The sequence below is a fragment of the Leucoraja erinacea genome, chromosome 4 (assembly GCF_028641065.1).
Source record: "Leucoraja erinacea ecotype New England chromosome 4, Leri_hhj_1, whole genome shotgun sequence".
Classification (NCBI taxonomy): Eukaryota; Metazoa; Chordata; class Chondrichthyes; order Rajiformes; family Rajidae; genus Leucoraja; species Leucoraja erinaceus.
In genome coordinates this window covers 45728266-45751256 of record NC_073380.1, presented here as the reverse complement: position 1 = coordinate 45751256, position 22991 = coordinate 45728266, and the positions used below count along the sequence as shown (strand labels likewise).

Here is a 22991-nt window from a genome sequence, read left to right as displayed (position 1 = left end):
ACGGAGAGGTTGAGAAGGAGTTTCTTCCCAGAGGCCATTCGGACTGTAAACTCCAGTCTCACCCGGGACTAACTTTACTGTACCACCCTACTGCTTTTTTTTAAAATTGCTGTTTTTTCCATTTTTCCTTCCGCCCACAATATTTAATATGGAAAAGAATATGTGATTCTGTTACATTCTGTTTGTAGTTTGTTTGGTTGTTTGTTTGTTTTTTTGCACAAAGTCCACGAGCATTGCCACTTTTCATTTCACTGCACATCTCGTATGTGTATGTGACGAATAAACTTGACTTGACTTGATAAACTATGATGGGAAACGTCCATGCACCCATAACAATTGGTGCCTCGCAGATCCTTTCTAGTGTTAACCACTTACTCAATGACATGGTTGTCTACATTCTGGTCTGTGCCAACATAAAAATGAAACTGTACCCTACCATTACTTGGAGGCAGAATCTGCAGTGAGATACTGGGTATCAGTGGACTGTAACCAAGTGGCACAATAAGGCTCACATATGCCAAAAGATATATGTGATTCCAATGCAGAGAACTCAGATTTCATAGGGATAGCTTGCAATAACAGTGTCATAATGCCAATCTTTCCCTCTTTTCAGCTGGCAGATGAGACTGCGGATGCTGAGCGGGGACATTCCTTTGATTGCGTTCTTCCTCCTCTTTTTCTCAGACTTCCGCTGCTCTTTAGAATCTGTCTCATGGCCCTCAGGCTCGGGGTCTCCTTGCAGCTCTTCCTCTGACATCAGCAGTTGCCTTTGACTTCAATAGCATGAAGTATTTGCATCTGCCCATCATCTACTAATGCACACAACTGTTGAGGAGACTGGCAGTGTTTTCCTCTGCTCTGTTGCCATGTTCACAAGTTCTAGGAACAGAATTAGGCCATTCTGCCCAACTAGACTACACCAACATTCAATCACCAGCCAGGGATCTATCTAGCCCTCTAACTTGCTCTCATTGTGTCTATCCCCAGCTGCTGTGGTCGTGCAGTGCATTGGTGTACATGTGCATTAGGGAGTATAGGGTAACCCTTGTCCCATAATTCTAGCCCTTGACCACTAACAATCTACTCACCATGAAAGAGGCACTTCACTCTCCCAGATGTTTGACATTCATCTTAAGTTTGTGTTTGGTATGATTTCACCAAACCAATTTTACTAGCAAGATGTATTCCAGGTAAAATTGATTTTTGCAAAGCATCACAAAAAAACGTAATTTTATTTTTCCGTTATGGTATTGAACAAGCTTCACTGAAGTGAAAATATTATTTCTTTCGAGAATTACAAAACAAACATGATCTCTCACCCATCTTGAAGACTTCCTGATGCAGAGACAGGTAAGGAACCCACAAAATCCCAGTTCCCAATGCATCCTTGCCCAAATCTATTCCCAAGAGCACTGCACACCAATAATCAGAGAGGAGAGCCCAGATGATATGTAAAAATCCCTTCACTGCTGCTTCACGGATCCAACTGCAATGATTACATCATCCAATTGAAGGAATACCATTGGCGGCTCCACTTACTCAAATGACTTTCTACAATAAATACTTATTTACTTCTTGACGAGGGGCATCTGGTTTAAAGAACATTTCAAATAAATTTTCCTCAGAGGATTTGTGGATGTAGACAGTGGTGTGAAGATCACCTTGTGAACACAACAGCTCTTATTTTAGCACTTGTTTCTGGGTGTAAACTTTTCCACTTTCACTGTTCATGATTCACGCTGCATTTATTGTGGTACCTGATTTCACACAGAGAGTGGTGAATCTCTGGAACTCTCTGCCACAGAGGGTAGTTGAGGCCAGTTCATTGGCTATATTTAAGAGGGAGTTAGATGTGGCCCTTGTGGCCAAGGGGATCAGAGGGTATGGAGAGAAGGCAGGTATGGGATACTGTGTTGGATGATCAGCCATGATCATATTGAATGGCGGTGCAGGCTCGAAGGGCCGAATGGCCTACTCCTGCACCTAATTCCATGTTTCTATGTTTCTGCATCGCTCCACTTTGTGAGTGGTCACACTCCAAATGGTGAGCTTGGTGGGTCATCTGTACCCATGGCCCTCCCCCACCAGACTCCCTCGTGCACAGGACCACTCACCTGACTGACCAGAAATTCCAAGTCTCTTAGAGTGAGTGTGAGAATAATATCCTTCTTCCCTGCACCTCTCTCTCCTTCGTGACAAAAAGAAAGCCTGCGTTGCTGCTATCTGGCTGTAGTGGTGGGCGAGCGAGTATGCATTTATGTGTTGTTGCCTTCTCTATATGCCAGGTAATGAAACATTGGCAGATGCCCTCGATTTGGGTGAGATTTTATCGAGAAGCATGCAGCTCTTATTTTAACACTTGTTTCTGGGTGTAAACTTTTCCACTTTCACTGTTCATGATTCACGCTGCATTTATTGTGGTACCTGATTTGATGTAAATGATAAATGTTTTTGTACACAAAACTTGGTGAAATTCGGTTTCTAAGTATGTATGCTGCCATGCACTTGCATAATAATCCTATTATAATATAGGCATTAGAGGGTTAGGAGGGAGAGATGGATCAGCCATGTTTGAATTGCAGAGTAGTCTTGATGGGGCGAATGGCCTAATTCTGTTCATATCACATGACCTTTTAAGTTTTAGTTTAATTTTAGTTTTAGTGTCGTTTATTGTCACATGTACCGATGGACAGAGAAAAGCTTTTGTTGCATGCTAACAAATCAGCAGAAAGACAATACACGATTACAATCGATCCATCTACAGTGCATAGATACAGTGCATTCAGAAAGTATTCAGACCCCATCACTTTTCCACATTTTGTTTCATTACAGCCTTATTCCAAAATGGATTAAATTCATTTTTTTTAAATCATCAATCTACACACATTGCCCCATAATAAAAAAAAGTGAAAGCAGGTGTTAGAAATGTTTGTAAAGTAATTAAAGAGAAATAACTGAAATATCATATTTACATAAGTATTCCGACCCTTTACTCAGTACTTGGTTGAGGTACCTTTGGCAGCGATTACAGTAAGTCTTCTTGTGTATGATGCTACAAGCTTGGCACACCTGTACTTGGGTAATTTCTCCCATTCTTCTCTGCTTATCCTCTCAAGCTCTGTCAGGTTGGATGGGGAGCATTGATGCACAGCTATTATCAGGTCCCTCCAGAGATGTTCGATCGGGATCAAGTCCGGGCTCTGGCTGAGCCACTCCAGGACATCACAGACTTGTCACAAAGCCACTCCTGCATGGTCTTGGCTGTGTGCTTCGGGTCATTGTCCAATTGGAAGGTGAACCTCCGCCCCAGTCTGAGGTCCAGAACGCTCTGGTGCAGGTTTTCATCAAGGATCTCTCTGTACTTTGTTCTGTTCATCTTTCCCTCGATCCTGACTAGTCTCCCAGTTCCTACCGCTGAGAAACATCCCCACAGCATGATGCTGCCACCACCATGCTTCATTGTAGATATGGTATTGGCCAGGTGATGAGCAGTGCCTGGTTTCCTCCAGATGTGACACTTGGCATTGAGGCCAAAGAGTTCAATCGTGGTTTCATCAGACCAGAGAATCTTGTTTCTCATAGTCTGAGAGTCCTTTAGATGCCTTTTGGCAAACACCAATTGGGTTGTCATGTGTCTTTTACTGAGGAGTGGCTTCTGTCTGGCCACTCTACCATAAAGGCCTGATTGGTGGAGTACTGCAGATATAATTGTCCTTCTGGAAGGTTCTCCCATCTCCACAAAGGAAAACTGGAGCTCTGTCAGAGTGACCAACAGGGTTCTTGGTCACCTCCCTGGCCAAGGCACTTCTCCCCCGATTGCTCAGTTTGGCCGGGCGGCCAGCTCTATTCCTGGTGGTTGCAAAGTTCTTCCATTTAAGAATGATGGAGGCCACTGTGCTCTTCAGGACCTGTAATGCTGCAGAAATTGTTTTTATACACTTCCCCAGGTCCGTGTCTGAACACAATCGTGTCTTGGAGATCAACAGCCAATTTCCTCATCTTCATGGCAGTGTCAACTGTGGGACCTTATATAGCCAGGTGTGCGCCTTTCCAAATCATGTACAATCAACTTAATTTACCACTGGTGGACTCCAATCAAGTTGTAGAAACATCTCAAGGATAATCAATGGAAACAGGATGCACCTAAGCTCAATTTTGAGTGTCAAAGTAAAGGGTCTGAATACTTATGTAAATGTGATATTTCAGTTATTTCTTGTTAATTACTTTGCAAAGATTTCTAAACACCTGTTTTCACATCTTCTTTCTGGGGTATTATGTGTAGATTTACGATAAAAAATGAATTTAATCCATTTTAAAATAAGGCTGTAACGTGACAAAATGTGGAAAAAGTGAAGAGGTCTGAATACTTTCTGAATGCACTGTACATGGTAGGGGAATAACGTTTAGTGCAGGGTAAAGCCAGCAAAGTCTGATCAAGGGTAGTCCGAGCATCACCAAAGAGGTAGATAGTAGGGTTAAGAACTTAAGACCTTATCTCTCAATATATGTTTGTATTGATATATTATTTGAATCCGTAAAGTAGCTTTGCTCCTTCTAACAAATTTCTAGCCTTATAATTTAGAGTTAAGAAATAGCAAAAAAAGGTTACTTTAACCCCCCCAAACTATGGGTGCTGTCAGTATGGAGTTTGCCCATTCTTCCCGTGATCACATGGGTTTTCTCCGAGATCTTCGGTTTCCTCCCACACTCTAAAGACGTACAGGTATGTAGGTACATTGGCTTGGTATAAGTGGAAAATTGTCCCTAGTGTGTTTAGGATAGTGTTAATGTGCGGGGATCGCTGGTCGGTGCAGACTTGGTGCGCACTGTTTCTCTTAACTAAAAACTAAAACTTAACATACTGGGTCAATTATTCTAGGATATGAGAATGGGACTAGTCTGCAAGTCCCCTAAAGTGTAGCGCATGGATTCAATGATTCAAAATAGCAGACTAATTTGAAGGCAAAGTTATCCATTAATTATAAATGCATTACTTCAAATGATTCATCCACCATCACCTTAATTATTTTCTTTATTTTGTTAACGGAAATTATTTGATCAGCTTTTGATTGCCTGACATTGAGTTAAAGACACAGGAAGTCCTTTAAATTACTGGCACATTCATGCCATGTAATCAGAATTTTTAATCCCCACAGTTGGTGCACTTAATATCACATCAATGAAATTGATTGGTTTGTAGTGATTAAGGTAGTTCCCTGTAGTTTTAATGTGCAAATGATAAATGCAATTAAGATTTTACTTGAATGTAACTTTCAGAAAAGTTCATCTTCACAGCAACTCTTGTCACCTGCCCAATTTTAAATGATTTGTTTTCCTGTTGCAAGTTGATATAAAATTGAATTGGTGCTTGCTGCTTCTAATTATTACATCTTGCAAATACATTTCTTATCATTGTTATTGTTTTGAGAAGTCCAGGTCTTTTCACACAGTGGGAACGTTAAAACTGAAAATGGAGGTGCAAAGGAACTTGAGAGTGCTTGGGCAGGATTCACAAAAAGTTAATTTGCAAGTCAAATCGGTAGTAAGGAAGGCAAGCACTATGCCAGCATTTATTTTGAGAGGATTAGAATACAAAAACAAGGATGTAATGCTGAGGCTTTATAGGGGGCTGGTCAGACCGCATTTGGTGTATTGTGAGCAATTTTGGACCCTATATCCGAGCAAGGATGTGCTGGTGCTGGAGAGGGTCCAGCGGAGGTTTACAAGAATGATCCCAGGAATAAATGGGTTAACATATGGTGAGCGTTTGATGGCACTGGGCCTGCACTCGCTGGAGTTTAGAAGGATGAGGGGGACTTCATTGAAACTTACCAAATAGTGAAAGGCCTGGATAGAGTGGATGTGGAGAGGATGTTTCCATTAGTGGGAGAGTCTATGACCAGAGGTCATAGCCACAGAATAAAAGGATGTTCCTTTAGGAAATAGATGAGGAGGAATAAGTCAGAGAGTGGTGAAACTGTGGAAATCATTGCCACAAAAGGCTGAGGCCAAGTCGATGGATATTTTTAAGGCAAAGATAGATAAATTCTTGAATAGTGCGGGTGTCAGCGGTTCTGGCAGGGAGAAGGCAGTAGAATGTTGTTAAGAGGGAAAGATAGATTAGCCATGATTGAATGTCGGAGTAGACGATGAGCCAAATGGCCTAATATGACTCCAATCACTTATGAACTTATGAACATGAAAGCCTAGGCCACTTTCAAGAAGGCCTGAAAAATATGTCACTAAAATGAGGAATGCCAGTCTGCAGATATAGAGAAAACAAACACCAATTTTGAAAATGCTAAATATCCCTTCAAGTATTATTAAATACTTTCAGCCTTGAAATTAAAATTGACTTAATAAAAATTCTGTTGTACCAAAAATGCTTTTTAGAGTTAATGATGATAATTTGCTGACAATGACCTTAAAAGCTTTTCAGGTAACTTTAATTTACAAATTTCTATTAACAAAATGAATAATAATTGCAGTAATTTCCATTAACTGCATTACAACTTAGCAAATTAGATTTAAGCACGGTTGTTCCTGACAGTGTTTTAAAATGCCAGTTATTTTTGCATATGTCAAAATAATGAATGCATGAAATAAGCTGAAAATAAGTATGGACCAGAAATTGCACTGAGTACAGGTGTGGATTTGAATATACAATGGTGATTCAATCTGTGTCTGTGCTGACATTCTCTAAATGTTCCAAAAGTCAAAATTTATAATGAGAATAATTCTGCCTGTTTGCATCCTCATCTCTGCTTTTATGAAGGGAATCATTCCAGGGAAACAAAGAGGGACTTTTGACACTCAAGTACAAATTAAAGTGTACCTTTATTCATGTATTATCATGTTTTGTATCATGTTTTGTATCATATACCAATTTATCATGTATTGTATTTCTGCTGACTGGATAGCGCGCAACAAAAGCTTTTCACTGCACCTCGGTACACGTGACAATAAACTGAACTAAACTAATCGAGTACAAATGAGTGATGTTCACCATGGAACATATATTCATATTGCGATAAATCATTTCATCTTAATAACAATTACACCTATGTTTGAGTTGTGGCCCAAACCTGGGGCAAGGCAGTATGAAATGTAACAGCAAAGCAGGATGAATGGTTGATACAGCAGTAGCACAAGTGTCCGGTTACATCTAGTGATTTAATGCACGGTCCCCAAGCTCCATCCTGGTAACAATAGCGTGAACATGCTCAATGTGGTCCATATTCCAGAAAGAGATTTGAAAATAAACAAACAGAATCTGGAGAATCAGGAGTTTTTAACTATACCATGTGTTCTGTTACTGATCCAAAAGTCACCATTGATAAGTGTCGTTTCCTTCACAAGTTATTTTTACCCCAAGGTAAACCCTCACACAAGTTCTCCATTCTTTAGAACTATTGCATATCCATGCTTCAGTTTGACAACTCAAGCCTCTCACTGCCACAGGTCATTTTAGGCTGGTGCCTAATGTTTGGTGAGTTCAGAGATTGAAGTGCATCTTGGACTGCATACACCAAGGGAATCATTCATTTCTGGGGCCGCTATAATGTGGCTCAGGCCAAATGAATGTATACAGCAAATTGCACTTGACCTTTCTTGCAGAATAAAGGCAGGATCCAAACTCCTGTTCATCAATGTCCTTGTGCTACAGTTGCACTTATGAGGGTAAGGAAACACAACTTCATAGCCCATGAAAATATACAAATCATCAGTAGAATAAAATTATATGTAATTAATTATCTAATAAATATTCTCCACCAGAGAGGGCCAAGTGACATTGCATTAGTTGCATGACACTCATCAATGCTGAATTAAACATTATTCACACCATTGAAACACCTTTCTAAAAATAAGCAAGTGAACAGGAAACAAATGTAATCACCGCTAATCATGGCTTTGGAGAGATATGTGTGCTTGGCAAGAAGATTTGTCATTGTGGGTCTTGACGAACGATGAACCCTTCAACAATATAGAATTAACTCAATCACGCTCATCTCAAGCCTGGCACAGTGGTGCAGCAGTAGAGTTGTTGTCTTACAGCACTAAGGACTCGGGTTCAATCCTGATGACGGATGCTGTCTTTATTGCATTTGCACGTTCTCTCTGTGACTGTGTGGTTATCCTCCGGGTGCTACGGTTTCCTCCCACACTCCAAAGACTTGTGGGTTTGTAGGATAATTGGCCTCTTGTAAATTTTCCCTAGTGTAGGATAGAACTTGTCTGCAGGTGATAGTTGGTCGGCCGGACTCGGTGGGTCGAAGCACCTGTTTCCATGCGGAATCTCTAAACTAAACTAAACTCAACCTAGCTATTCAGAGATAAAGTGAATGAGCTATCTCATCTATGTTTTTAGCAATGTGTAGGAAGGAACTGCGGATGCTGGTTTACACCGAAGGTTGACATAAAATGATGTAGTAACTCAGCGAGACAGGCAGAGAAGGAACGTGTGACGTTTTGGGTCGAGACCCTTCTTCAGACTGAGAGTCAGGTGAGAGGGAGACACAGAGAAAAGGATGTGTAGTGTGTGAAAATGAGATGAAGCTCAAGAAAAATGTATAATAGATCATTGTGTAAGTAGGAACTGCAGATGCTGGTTTAAACTGAGGATAGACACAAAAAGCTGGAGTAACTCAGCGAGCCAGGCAGCATCTCTGGAGAGAAGGAATGGGTGAAGTTTTGCGTCTCAAAACGTCACCCATTTCTTCTCTCCAGAGATGATGCCTGTCCCGCTGAGTTATAATAGATCATTGTTTGTTAGGAGAAGGTGGCAACGAAGTCTACAGGGATAAAATGTAATCAGGGGGACTGTCAGATTGGTCAGAGAAGTAGGAAGAGGGAGAGATGGAGAGAGAGGGAAAGCAAGGGTTACTTGAAGTTAGAGAAGCCAATATTCATACCTCTGGGTTGTAAGCTGCTCAAGCAAAATATAAGCTGTTCCTCCAATTTGCGCTGGGCCTCTCTCTGACAGTGAAGGCTAGATTTGCCAACTGTCCCGTATTAGCCTGGACATCCAGTATAGTGGGCTAAATTGGTTTGTCCCATACATAGAAACATAGAAACATAGAAATTAGGTGCAGGAGTAGGCCATTCGGCCCTTCGAGCCTGCACCGCCATTCAATATGATCATGGCTGATCATCCAACTCAGTCCTTGTCCCGTATTTGACTGCTACTACTCAGGTCAAGGGACTGTTGGGTCGGAGCGCCGCTTCTGGTCCTGCCTCACCCGTCCCGACATAGTGCAGGCCATGGAGTGCAGCAGCAGCACCTCGCCCGTGTCCCTCAGCCCGGCCAGCTGTCCGACCTTCGGAACTTTGTTTCCCGCCGACACCACCACCCCTCCTTCTCATGGCCAATCATCGGTTCATGAGTTGGATGCAGTGCCGGACTTTGCGAGCGGCGCCCGGGCCAAAACTCCTCAGCTAGCCCGCCGGCTGGGCTTTGCGTGCAGTCCAGCACCTAGGCCAACTCATCATTCACCCAACCACGGCAGAGTCGGTCAACGAATTGCCGTCGGGAATTTGTCCCTTATTTTGTCCTTTTGTCCCTTAATTGGGTGAGAATGTCAGCAACCCTAGTGGAGGCAGAAGACAGAAAGGTCAGTATGGGAATGGGAGGGCGAGTTAAAGTGTCTCCCTCTCACCTGACTCTCAGTCTGAAGAAGGGTCTCGACCCGAAACTTCCCCCATTCCTTCTCTCCAGTGATACTGTCTGCCCCATTGAGTTACTCCAGCATTTTGTGTGTATGTTTTTGACAGTCTGGTGGTCAACAAATTAGGCTGTGCTGGGTGAATCTTATGGGGAACAAGTTGCTACCAGCATCAGATGATTTTAAAGCATTTTGTGATTCGTTTAATTTCTTTCAGATTGTTGACAGTCCTACTAGACCTAATCTGAAATGTCCGCAAAAATCTTCTTTAATTGATCTTATCTTAACTAATGTTCCTAATAACTATAAATATTCTGCTGCTTCTGTTTTTGCAAATGACATCAGTGACCACTGTGTCATTGCAACAGTAAGAAATACAAAAGTTCCTAAAACCAAACCGCATGTCATCATAAAGCGGGACATGAAACATTTTGTGGAGCAAGCATTTTTTCATGACCTGTTTCTCTTTGGCTGGGAGAAAATTAATGTAATTCCTGATGTTGAAAATGCCTGGAAATTCTTTTATGATGGTTTTATTGAAATTATTAATAAGCACGCTCCTTTTAGGAAGTATAGAATAAGGGGCAGGGTTAATGCATGGTTCACATCAGGGTTACCCATTTTACTCCATGAGCGCAATGTGGCATGGTCTAAAGCCAGGAGTACTGGTCTTGGATCAGACTGGTTGCTCTTTAGGCAGCTGCGAAATGCAAGCACAGTTGCAATTAGAAAAGCCAAAGCTGATCATTTCCTTACTGAAACTTCAAATAACCTAAACAATCCGTTGAAATTCTGGAAAACCATTAAATCAATAACTGGAAATAAAAATGTTATTCAGCTACCTCCATGCATTGTCAAAGACTCTACCCAAATTTATGAAAAGGCTGACATGCTTGGTTGTTTTAATGAGCATTTCATTGCCTCTGGTTCACTTTTCAACTCTCAATATGCAGCTCAAGGCTCCTCTGCTTGCTCTGATAGTAGTTGTTTTTTTGAGGGACAAGCCTTTACTTTTGACGCTGTTACACTTTCAGAGGTGCATAAGGCCCTGAGATGTTTAGACACAAAAAAAATCGGCAGGTCCAGACAACCTTGAGCCTTACTTCGTAAAGTTAGCCGCTGATTTTATTGCATTGCCTCTGACTTATCTTTTTAATCTATCCCTGGAGACAAACAAAATTCCCCTTATTTGGAAATCTGCCTTTGTTCTCCCACTGTTAAAAGGGGGGGACCCCACTGTGCTAAACAACTATAGGCCCACCTCCAAATTGTCTGTTTTAATTAAGGTGCTGGAATCCATTGTAAACCAACAACTGAAGGACTTTTTTAGCAACAAACAGTATTTTATCTGAATTTCAATCTGGTTTTAGGAAAAAATATAGTACGTCAACAGCTGCTTTAAAAGTAGTAGCTTATTTTATTGATTTTTTAGACAATAAGCAACACTGTGCAGCCCTTTTCCTTGACCTATCAAAGGTTTTCGATACTGTGGATCATGCCTTATTGTTACAAAGACTATTCAGCATCGGTTTGTCTGATCAAGTTGTCTGTTGGTTCAAAAACTATCTATCAGGCAGATCCCAGTGTGTGCGAGCAGAAGGTATTACTTCTAGCTCTCTTAATGTATCCAAGGGTGTGCCACAGGGATCAGTTTTAGGACCTTTATTATTTACTATTTATATTAATAGTTTAGATCATAAAGCTCCGAACGCTAATTTTCACTTTTATGCTGACGACACAGTGATATATTGCTCTGCGTCTACCCCAAATCAGGCTCTCTGTCAGCTCCAAACTGCTTTTAACACTGTGCAACGTAACCTGTGTGATTTAAAACTTGTTTTAAATGCTGACAAGACAAAGCTCATGCTGTTCACTAAAGCTAAATCAAAGCCCTCAGACCTCCCTCCTATCACCACTTTGCAGGGCTCTGTGATTGAATCTGTGTCTCAATATAAACATCTGGGAATTATAATTGACGATTCTCTCTCTTTTAAACCTCATATCCAGCAACGTGAAAAAACTAAAGATAAAATTAGGTTTTTACTTTAGAAACAAATCTTGTTTTCCTTTTGAAGCCAAAAAAAGACTTGTTGCTGCAACGTTTATGTCTGTGTTGGACTATGGTGATGTTTTATATATGAATGCATCTTCAAAATGCCTACAGTCTTTGGACACGGTCTACCACGGAGCACTGAGATTTGTTACTAATTTTAAAACCCTCACGCACCACTGCTCTTTGTATGCTCAAGTTGGATGGTTTGCCCTGTCCACCCACAGACTCCATCATTGGCATATCCTTATTTATAAGACTATCCTTGGTGTGCTTCCATCATACCTGCAGAAATATGTGATTCGAGAAAGCACAGGAACTTATCAGCTCCGCTCTGAGGACTTGTTCTTACTAACTGTACCTAAAGTGTGTACTGAACTGGGGGAAAGGGGCATTTAGTTATGCTGCTCCCTTCGCATGGAACCAGCTGCAGAATGAACTGAAACTTAAGGAGCTGGCCAGGACTCTCTTGTAAAAGAGATTTTTAATCTCAATGAGACTTCTCCTGGTTAAATAAAGGTTAAATAAAAAATAAATAAATAAAATAGGTAGAGCAGGTGAGAGCTTCCTCCTTTTCACAAGGCCAATGTCATCAAGCTGCCTCAGGACACTTGTTTAGTGTGCAAATGGCCAGCAAAATTTAGAAGATGTTACTCATTGAGGTAGTTCAAGTGAGTTGGACCCTGCAGACCATGTTAATACTAGGATTAAGAGTTTGATGGTATACATAAATCATTAAGGTTTAATAATTCCTTTTAGGATTTGGCAGAAAAGTAACATGATTGTGTTTAGGCATTTATGATTTTTAATTATTGCACTGGGTTTTAATAATTGGAAATATACATTGTTAGTATGGCATTCAAGTGATTTGTTTTGCAGTTTATGTATCATAAATTGGGTGGTAAATTAATCTAAGTTTATAGTCATAGAGTGATACAGTGTGGGAACTGGCCCAATTTGGACACACCAGCCTACATGCCCATTCTACACCAGTCTCACCTTCCTGCGTTTGGCCCACGTCCCTCCAAACCACCTAATAACCACAGGATCATCTCCACAAACATAACCCTGCTGAAAGCTCACACCCACTTGTGCACATTGTTGACCTTTCAGCCAAGCCAGTCACACCACACAAAAGCGTTGTGAAACATTCACTGGCAATGCATGTCTCCCCCTCCCAAGGCAAGTTGGAAGACATTCCGAGTCAATGGCAACTATTCTGCTGGTTCATCTGCTTACCTGCATGGAGGAAACAGTCCTCGCCATCTCTGAAAGGTTGATGCTGAGACAGTGGATAGCACCAGAGATGAACAATGAAGAGGGAGGGGGAGGAGGGTGGCTCCACAGCTACACTCCCTCTCACATTCCACTAGACCCTCATCTAGCTATCTCTTATGGCAGATACCTATCATGTCTACAGCACCTCACTATTCAACTCACCACAACCCTATCATTACTTAGAGGCAGAATCTGCAGTGAGATACTGGGCATATGTGCGCTGCCACAAAGTGGGATTATAGGGCTCACATATGCCAGCTGCTTCAAGGACAAAGATATGTGCAATTCCAAAGCAGATAAATCAGATTTCATAGGGATAGCCCGTTATAAGAAACAGAAATCCAAACATTTACAAATGTGATATGACCTGGGAAAAAGTGCAATGTTTTAATATCTGACACATGTAAGAATATTTCAAGGGCTACTCACCTGTTGACATTAACAGGGCTTTTTTCCACCAAACATTTTCTCTCTGGTTCTTTGAAGCTAGACCAAGGTTATTGTTAGCGAGAATGGTACAAGAGAGAAAATCATTTAGAAGTTTAAAGTCTCATGCTTAATTTCCCCCAAAACAAACATCTTTATCACATCAAAATAACATTGTCATGAAGATTGCTATGAATAAGGATGAATCCTAGGACCTTGGGGGTAAGTATGAAAGTGGGGGTGGACAAAATACAACATTATGAGGCAGGGAGCTAGGAAGAGTAAATTTGGATAAGATGTTAAAATGATAAGTCCACATCTGATTTTTGGGCCTTGTTTAAAGACAAGCTGATCTGAGTTCAATACCAGCATTTTTCAGTAGAGAGGAGGGACAAGGATACCAAATAGGGTATTGTGAATGATTAGCGAGATTTTAGACACAGTCACCACCAAGTCTAAGGAAGCATATGTAATAGTCAGGAAGATGACATCCGAGAGCTTCTTTGAAGAATATAGTTAAAGAAGAAGAGAACTCATGCAGGGGATTAGGAGAGCTAATGAATAGATGGCCATGAATTGTTCTTGGCAAGTAGCATGAAAGGGAAATCAATAGGCAATAGACAATAGGTGCAGGAATAGGCAATTCGGTCCTTTGAGCCAGCACCGTCATTCAATGTGATCATGGCTGAGCATCCACAATCAGTACCCCGTTCCTGCCTTCTCTCCATCTCCCCTGACTCTGCTCTCTCTCGTTTGAAAGTACCCAGAGAACTGGCCTCCACCGTCCTCTGATGCAGAGAATTCCACAGACTCACAACTCTCTGTGTGAAAAACGTATTTCCTCATCTCCATTCTAAATGACTTGCCCCTTATTCTTAAACTGTGGCCCCTGGTTCTGGACTCCCCCAACATTGGAAACATGTTTACTGCCTCTAGCGTGTCCAAACCATTAATAATCTTATATGTTTCAATATATCCTTCTAAATTCCAGAGTATACAAGCCCAGCCGCTCCATTCTCTCAGCATATGACAGTCCTGCCATCCCGGAAATTAACCTCATGAACCTACGCCGCACTCCGTCAATCGCAAGGCTTTTTATACATACATTAAAAACAAGAGGATAACTGGGAAGAGGGTAGGACTATTCAAGGAGGAAATATATGCTTGGAGTGTGAAGATGTATGTGAGGTATAAAATGTATACTTTGCAGGTTATTCATCAAGGAGAAGGATATGGAGGTTAGCAAAGTCAGTGTGGGGCATACCAATACAGTTGATCCCTTTGAGATCAAGAGGAGGTAGTGTTGGGTCTCCTGGTGAGCATTTAGTTGGATGTCCCCATGGTCTGATGGGATCTATGCCAGGGTTTTGAGAGAGACAAGAGAGGAAATTGTTGGGACCATGATGAAGATCCTTTCTTGCCACAGGAGAGGTCCATGAGGAATGAAGAGCAGCCAGTTGTTCCTTTAATTAAGATCGGTATATTCAGGTGAGCCTCACATTAGTGGTAGGAAACCTATTGGAGAAAACTCTTAGGGGTGGGATTTACTTGCATTTGCAAGAAAATGGACAACCAGGGACAGTCAAGAGGCATTTAACATCATCAAAGACCAACACCACCCTGACTAAGCTCATTTCTCGGTGTTACCACAGGAGCCTGAGAACCATTACTTCCAGGCCTTTTTCCCAGGGTGGAAATGTCAAATACTGGAGAGAGAGAGGAGGAAACTTTAAAGGATATATGTGGAGCAAGTATTTTACAGAATGGTAGATGCCTGCAATGCACTGCCACGGATGATGTCAAAGTAAATAGGACACTGGGATTTAAGAAGGTTTTAGATAGGCACATAAATATGCAGGGAAATGGAGGGATCATGTGAAGGCAAAGGGGATTAATTTAATGGCATTATGTTCTGCACTGACATTATGGGCTGAAGGGCCTGTCTGCTATATTGTATAATTTATTCTATTTGTTCTTGTCAGTCAGATAATGTATATATTACTAAAGGTCCATGTAGACTCTAGATTAGAGTTTCTTTTTCTCTAGAAAAGAAAAGGGAAGCAGAATTTTTTAAAGAAGATATTTTGGAAGAGTGAAAGAAAGAGTAAAACTTTGGCATTGTGATGCAGCAATTAATACAACAGTTCTGCAGCTTGAGGGTTTTGGGTTTGAACCTGACCTCAAGTGGTATCTGCATGAGGTTTGCACTTTCCCACTGTGACGATATATTCTGGCTTTTTCCCCTCTTCCAGAGGATGTGCTGGTACGTTAACAGGCTAGTTTTATTTAGTTCAGAGATACAGCGTGGAAACAGGCCCCGCGGCCCACTGAGTCCACGTCGACAAGCGATCCCCGCACACCAACACTACCTTACACACGCACACACAAAATTTACTTTTTTTTAAATACCAAGCCAATTAACCTACAGACCTGTCCATCTTTTTTTTAAATTTTTTTTTAATACAACAAAATTTATTCAATTATTAAAAATAATATTTACACTACAATAAAACAAGCCAGAACCCACCACCATAATACAATACAATTGTACGATCGCACTTTAGCTGCTGAGAGGACAATTCAAGTTGCCTGATAACAGCTGGGAAGAAACTGTCCCTTAATCTGGAGATGTGTGTTTTCAAATTTCTTTACCTCTTGCCTGTTGGGTGAGGGGGAAAGAGAGAGTGACTGGGGTGAGAATGGTCCTTGATAATGCTGGTGCCCTTGCCGAGGCAGCATGAAGTGTAGATGGAGTCAATGAAAGGGAAGTTGGTTTTGCGTGATGATCTGGGCTAAGTCCACAACTCTCTGGAATTTCTTGCGGTCCTGGATGGAGCTGTTCCCAAACCAGGCTGAGCATCTCCAGAGATGATGCCGGTCCTGCTGAGTTACTCCAGCATTTTGTGTCTATCTTTGATTTAAACCAACATCTGCAGTTCCTTCAAACACAGGCTGAGTTTGAGTTTGAGATTAGTTCGCGATAAGATACTTTCTACTCTAAATTACTCCCTAGTGTTGGTAACTGCCAAAAGAATGAAAAATGAGCTGGCAGGATTGTGAAAGAGAATAAGTTACAGGTAGAGAAGAGAATGGTACAGATGGGATTGCACTGCTGAGAGGAAGCATGGTGTCGATGGGCTGAATGAACTCCTTCTGTTCTGCAGTAAATAAGCATTGAGTGTTTGCATTATGGATTCATGAACACGAGATGGGTTTAGATTATATATTTGAACACTCAATAAATCACTTAATGGGTAAATGAGAATTTCCTCCTACCCTATCATTCCACACTGGGCTCAGATTTTTCAAGACACCAAAGATGTCATTGCGCAGCAGTGAAATATATCGAAAAACTGATCGCTACATGAATACACACTGAGGCATCACTTATACAATGATGTGAAACATTACTGTGCCAAACACCTGGCAGAACTGCAGTGCGATAATTACTGCTACATGTAAAAAAACCCAACTATATTCACAATTACAAGGAAAATGTATATGTCAACAACACAAATAAAAGAAAGAGGTCGATAATTTTTTTAGATATTAACATGCATTTGCCCATGGTATTCCTTCATCAACATCCTATGGATTACTTTAGCACAGTTATTTTGTATGACTACTTCATGAATTTTGATGTGGCTGTTAAATGAAGTAGAAAGGGGAATCTCATGTCACTAATCTGCTAATTCTGTAAGCGACAATTTTCAGATAATCAAATCGCGAATGTATAAGATTTGAAATGCAAGAATTTTGCTAATTTTCCCACAATGGCTAAGTATCTTAATGTGCACATGCACAAATAAGTATTAGTTACATGGTACAGTTAGAATCGTCACTTGTGTCAGGTTCTGTGCAGCACCACTGCGCTTGATATATTGGTGTCATAAAAACAAATTTTAATTGCTTTAATGTTTCATCATTTAGTTTAGTTTAGTTTAGTTTAGTTTAGAGATACAGTGCAGAATCAGGCCCTTCGGCCCACCAAGTCTGCACCGACCAATGATCACCACAAAATTAAACTATCCTACACACACTAGGAACAAGTTACAACTTGATTTCTCCCAAAGCCAATTAACCTACAAACTGCTCCGTCTAAGGAGTGTGGGAGGCAAGCAGAGGTCCCGGAGAAAACCCACGTAGGTCACGGGAAGAACGTACAGAAACTCAGTACAGATAAGCACCTGCAGTCAGGATCGAACCCGGATCTCTGGCGCTATGGGGTAGCAAATCTACTGCTGTGCCACCGTGCCGATCTTTATGAAGAGCAACTCTTTGGAATAGTCTTGCATTCTTGCTTTTCCAATGCATACAAAGGTATTGTGATCAACAGGCACGTGAGATTATCTTTCCATCTAATTTAAGTGACACAAACTTTATAAGGCAAATGTACTCATGCTTGTACTAACTGATGAAAGTATTGGGTAGCGCCAATCTTCTGGTAATATTATCTGTAACTTGCAGTCTGTTTATTGTTCAGGTGAAAAAGTGCAATATGCTTCAGTGATTTTGTTGTAGAGTTCAGGTTAATATCTTGTGTGCATCAGCAAGAATGTTTTTGGATTCCTGAATTCATTTTCTCAAATGGATTGCTAGGAATGTTATTAAATGTAAAGTGATATCCATAAACAATAGCAGATAACTGTGCAGGGCAATTGAAGATTTAGAACCGACTGTTAAATTTGGTCAATACCAAAGCATTTTATCCACAGAATTGCAAAGTATCTGGCCAATTTCTCTCTTTCTCTGGAGCAGTGGTTAGTAGGGCAGGCTGGTTTGTTAATTTGCTAGTAATTGGTAGGACAGGTTGATCTGGTCATTCTCAACATGGTTGAGCCATTCACAGTGTGGCTGACTTGTGTCGATATATGGCAGCTGTGAAATTACTCTGCAAATTTCACCCCATAGTTTCTGAACCGAGACGCGCAAAATATTTAGTACTTAACTGTGGCTTTTCAAGAGGATTGTGATCGTGACGATGGCATAAGTGTTCTGATTATTTCAGTGGTTTTCAAATTTTCTAGCCTAGGTCCAACTAATATCCAAGGAGTGGAGGTTTACTGAACTCCAATTTAACTTCATATAGTTCCCAAAACGGAAGATCTGTGGAAAATGTATTTTAATCGCCAGATTTAGCATAACACGAAGCAACATGATTAATAGATATATAAATAAATACCTATACTGATGAAGAGAATGAACCCAATTAGTCCCACACACAGTCTAACACATAGACTTCTTCTGAATTCCTGCATTTTGTATATCTCCCTGATAATGACAAGAAAAGAGAATTGTGAGTCAATTTATAAAATATTAAATGCAGTTCATCTAAAATGCAGTTCATCTACAGAAATTTTATTTCATCAGCAATAAATGGTAATCAGACAAAAATATGCAGGAACTTTGCATCTTAGTAGTAGCATTATGTTTACTATACTTCACCCAAAGCAAAAGATTATTATCCATAATGATAGTAAACCATCACTATCATGGCAAGAAACTTCTGTAGAGAATATTATACAGCAAAACAGTATGAACAAAATTGCTTTTTTCGTGTCACGATTTCCTAAATCAATACTTTTTATCAGAATTAAGATTTTGTTTAGGCATTTTCTGACCCAATCTTGCCCCCTTCATTCATCTGTATTGAGAACCATGCATGATATTAGGAGAGGCATTAAGCTGAAGGGTAACTTCAGTCCAGATTACCCATTTTGTTAATTTGTCTGAACATTTCCTGATCAATGATCCTTTTTGAGAAGTAATTGTTGCATAACAATCTAAAGCATTCAGTTTCCTGATAAGCTGATTAAACCGCATCTTGATTTCAGGATTATGGTTCGGGGATCTCAAATGAATTATGCACATCCGTTGCCGTTACAGAGTGTCATGGCTCAGGTACACCATTTGGCACATTATCATTTCTCAGCAATGGGATATTTGTACCCTTTATCCTGTATCGGTAAACTCTGGAAGCCTTGATTGTAATCATGTATAATCTTTTCGCTGACTGGAATGCACACACCAAAACAGCTTTCCATTGCACCTCGGTGCACGTGACAATAATAAACTAAACTAAAGTGAACTAAATTAAATTAAACTAAGCTAAGCTTAGCTAAGCTAAACTAAACTAAACTTTGATTAAAATGAACCCTGACTGCCTGCCAACATCCATATAGAAAAAAGTTACACAGAAACTGTTTGTAACTCACAAACCTATCCATTTTTGGTTTGTAAATGGAAACTAGCAGTATCATTCTGGCAATATTAATCCATTTCTCTCATTCCAGAATGAATGTAGACCTGGATCAGTGTTACCATGAATGGGCAGTATGGAAGTGTATTCATAGGCAATATGAAAAACAGATATCCTCATCGACCAAACATAGAACACAAATCACTCGAGAGAAACTACAGGATCATACCCTTCATGTTTGAACATGGAGATAATTTCTAGGCCAACCTCACTGTTGAAAATAGTGCTCAGCAAATTAATTTTATTGTAATGTATAGCACAAATGAAATCTGGATGAATCACATGATTAAATCATTAAATCATTTGCATCTATATGCTGCACGCAACAAAAGCTGTACCTCGGTAATGAACTAAAACTAAACTAAACCATCATTACAAACATAAAATTTGTGATCGAAATGAAAGGGGATGGCCCAGCTGATAGCATGGCACTGCAGAAGAGCTGCTGCCTTTTATTGCTAGGGACTGATCCTGACCACAGGTGCTGTCTGTACGGTTTGCACATTTTCCCTGTGACTGTGTGGGTATCCTTCGGGTGCTCCGGTTTCCACCCACATCCAAAAGACTTGTGGGTTTGTAGGTTAATTGACCTCTGTAAATGTCCGCAGTGTGAAGTATAGAACTAGTGCACAGGTGATCATTGGTTGGTATGGCCTCGGTGGGCCGAAGGGCCTGTTTTCATGTTGTATCTCTAAACCAAACTACATGGAGCGCGATTGACTGACCCTGGCCTTGAGTACCTCTACTATCCACTAGGATGTTGCATGAACTGTAGTTACAAGGAGAGGTTGGGATTTTTTCCTCTCGAGTGAAGGAGGTTGAGGGGTGACTTTATAGAGGTGCATCAAATCATGCGGGGCATAGTCTTTTTATGCAAGGTAGAGGAGTTTCAACTTAGCGGGCACAGGTTTAAGGTGAGAGGGGAACAAAAGAGGATCTAAGGGTCCTGTTTTTCATGCAGACAGTGATAGGTATAGGCAATGTGCTGCCAGAGAGAAAGGTAAAGGCAGATACAATTATAATGTAATAATTATAAAATATATTTGGATAGGTACATGAAGAGGAAATCCTCAGAGGGATATGGGCCAAATGTAGGCAAATGGGACTAGTTTAGATAGGCATGTTTGAGTTGGGCCGAAGGGCTGTGACTTTGACTATGATAATAATAATAATTAAGATAAAGGATTAAAAAAACTTCTATTGATCTACATTTTCCATTTAGCTTGATGACCCCATTCAAATAGAAAGCGGATGCAGAAGGGATGATAGGCATACTGGTGAAGGGGCTGATATGCTGCATACCCAGCCCCTCAGAGGGTGACCTAGGACATCCCGAGACGTGGTAATGATTTCAGGGGTGGAGTAGGTGGCCAGGATCACTGTCAGTATGTACCAAACATCCACCATGCAAAGCACAGGTTTGGAAGTCTGCTTTGGACTGACCTAAAAGGAGCTCTTTTGCTGCCACTTCTCTTTCAAACTGCCAGCAAAAAGATGAGAAAGTGTCAGACCAAAGTAAGCAGAAAGAAGAGGTCTTGATCAGAAATATCACCCATTCCTTCTCTCCAGAGATGCTGCCTGTCCCGCTGAGTTACTCCAGCTTTTTGCGTCTATCTAATGCTCTCGATATTCTTTCTACCAGAACTGAACATACTGTAAACTTTCTCATTTTTCTTCACAAACCTCATGGCAGAGTAATACATCGGATTTTCCCTTGAGGTATCCAGCCATTGTAAGTTGCCCTTGGACACTATGTTTGGAAATTCATTGAAACACAAAATGGTAACGGAATAGTGGACTAAATGTGCTGGAAGGAATTGCAGATGCAAACCAAGGATAGAAACAAAATGCTGGAGTAACTCAGCGGGACAAGCAGCATCTCTGGAGAGAAGGAATGGGTGACGTTTCGGGTCGAGTCAGGGGAATGGGAAACGAGAGATATAGACAGTGATGTAGAGAGATATAGAACAAATGAATGAAAGATATGCAAAAAAGTAATGATGATAAAATAAACAGACCATTGTTAGCTGTTTGCTAGGTGAGAATGAGAAGCTGGTGCGACTGGGGTGCGGGAAGTGGGGATGGAGAGAGAGGGAATGCAAGGGTTACTTCAAGTTAGCTAAATCAACATGCGTTCAAATCAAATCAATAGTGGAAATCCATTTGGTCCTTTCAGTAAATGCTGCCTCTTTAATTTTTGATTTAATTTAGATTAGATTCTCAAACAAGGAGCTCATAGGTATGGGATAGCTTAAATAAGAAATCCATACATTGTTATCGTACCAACAACACATTTTCATTGTACATTTAATTTAAAGTAACAAAAATAAAAAAAACAGATATATGTTTACATATGACTTACCACTTTCCTATGCTGAAAGTTTCTTGTTTTCAAAATGCTATTCCAAAGGCACCATCTGCAAAAATAATCCAAAGTGTGAGTTTTATGAAGTATCTCTAAAAGTTAAGTGGCAATGAATTTGAGCCACTGATCCCACTGATCCAAACTGTTTTGAATTTGCAGGTTATTTCTCTCACTGCTCAGGTATTTGAAATTAGATCATCCATGAAGCAAGTCTCTGCGGTATGTGCTGGATCAAATCACCAAAATCAGTCTGGCTTGGAAATACGTGTTAATCTCAGCCGAGATCTCGGTTAGCTTCATCACTTTAACTACTGACAGCAACGAAAGATGATCAAATTAATATTGTGACAGCAAATATTGGACAAGCTAATGGCCACTTAATAATTTTACAGACAGGAAACGTAGCCTCTGCCAATATCAAACAAGAGCATGTTCTGCTTTAAAAGTTACTAATTCTTGGAAAAACTCTGGGATATATAACAAGAATAGTGAAAGGCTTGGATAGAGTGGATGCGGAGAGGATGTTTCCACTAGTGGAAGAGTCTAGGATGAGAGGTCACAGCCTCGGAATAAAAGGACATTGTGTTAGGAAGGAGATGAGAAGGAATTTCTTTAGTCAGAGGGTGGTGAATCTGTGGAATTCTTTGCCACAGAAGGCTGTGGAAGCAAAGTCAGTGGAAATATTTAAGGTAGAGATAGATAGATATTTAATCAGTACAGGTGTCAGAGGTTATAGGGAGAAGGCGGGAGAATGGAGTTAGGAGGGAGAGATAGATCAGCCATGATCGAAGGGCAAAGTAGATGATTGGCCTAATTCTACTATCACAAATTATCTTATGATCTTATGAAGAAATAATCTGATATTTCATAGTCACAGAGTGATACACTGTGGAAACAGGCCCTTCAGCCCAACTTACCCACACCGGCCAACTTGTCCAAGCTACACAAGTC

At 40.6% G+C, this 22991-nt stretch overlaps 1 protein-coding gene across 1 annotated transcript in view; it reads right to left on the bottom strand.

The window, feature by feature from the left end:
- The window catches only part of LOC129696340 (HERV-H LTR-associating protein 1), a 44796-nt gene extending 22088 nt beyond the window's left edge, over positions 1–22708 (bottom strand). Inside the window, exons 1-3 of the mRNA XM_055634159.1 lie at positions 22038–22708; positions 18599–18687; positions 13420–13476 (exon numbers count right to left, since the gene is read on the bottom strand). Of these exons, the coding sequence (XP_055490134.1) occupies positions 13420–13476; positions 18599–18674 (133 nt within the window). The 5' untranslated portion in view covers positions 18675–18687; positions 22038–22708. The remainder of the gene's footprint in view (positions 1–13419; positions 13477–18598; positions 18688–22037) is intronic.
- Between the last annotated feature and the right edge of the window lie 283 nt (positions 22709–22991).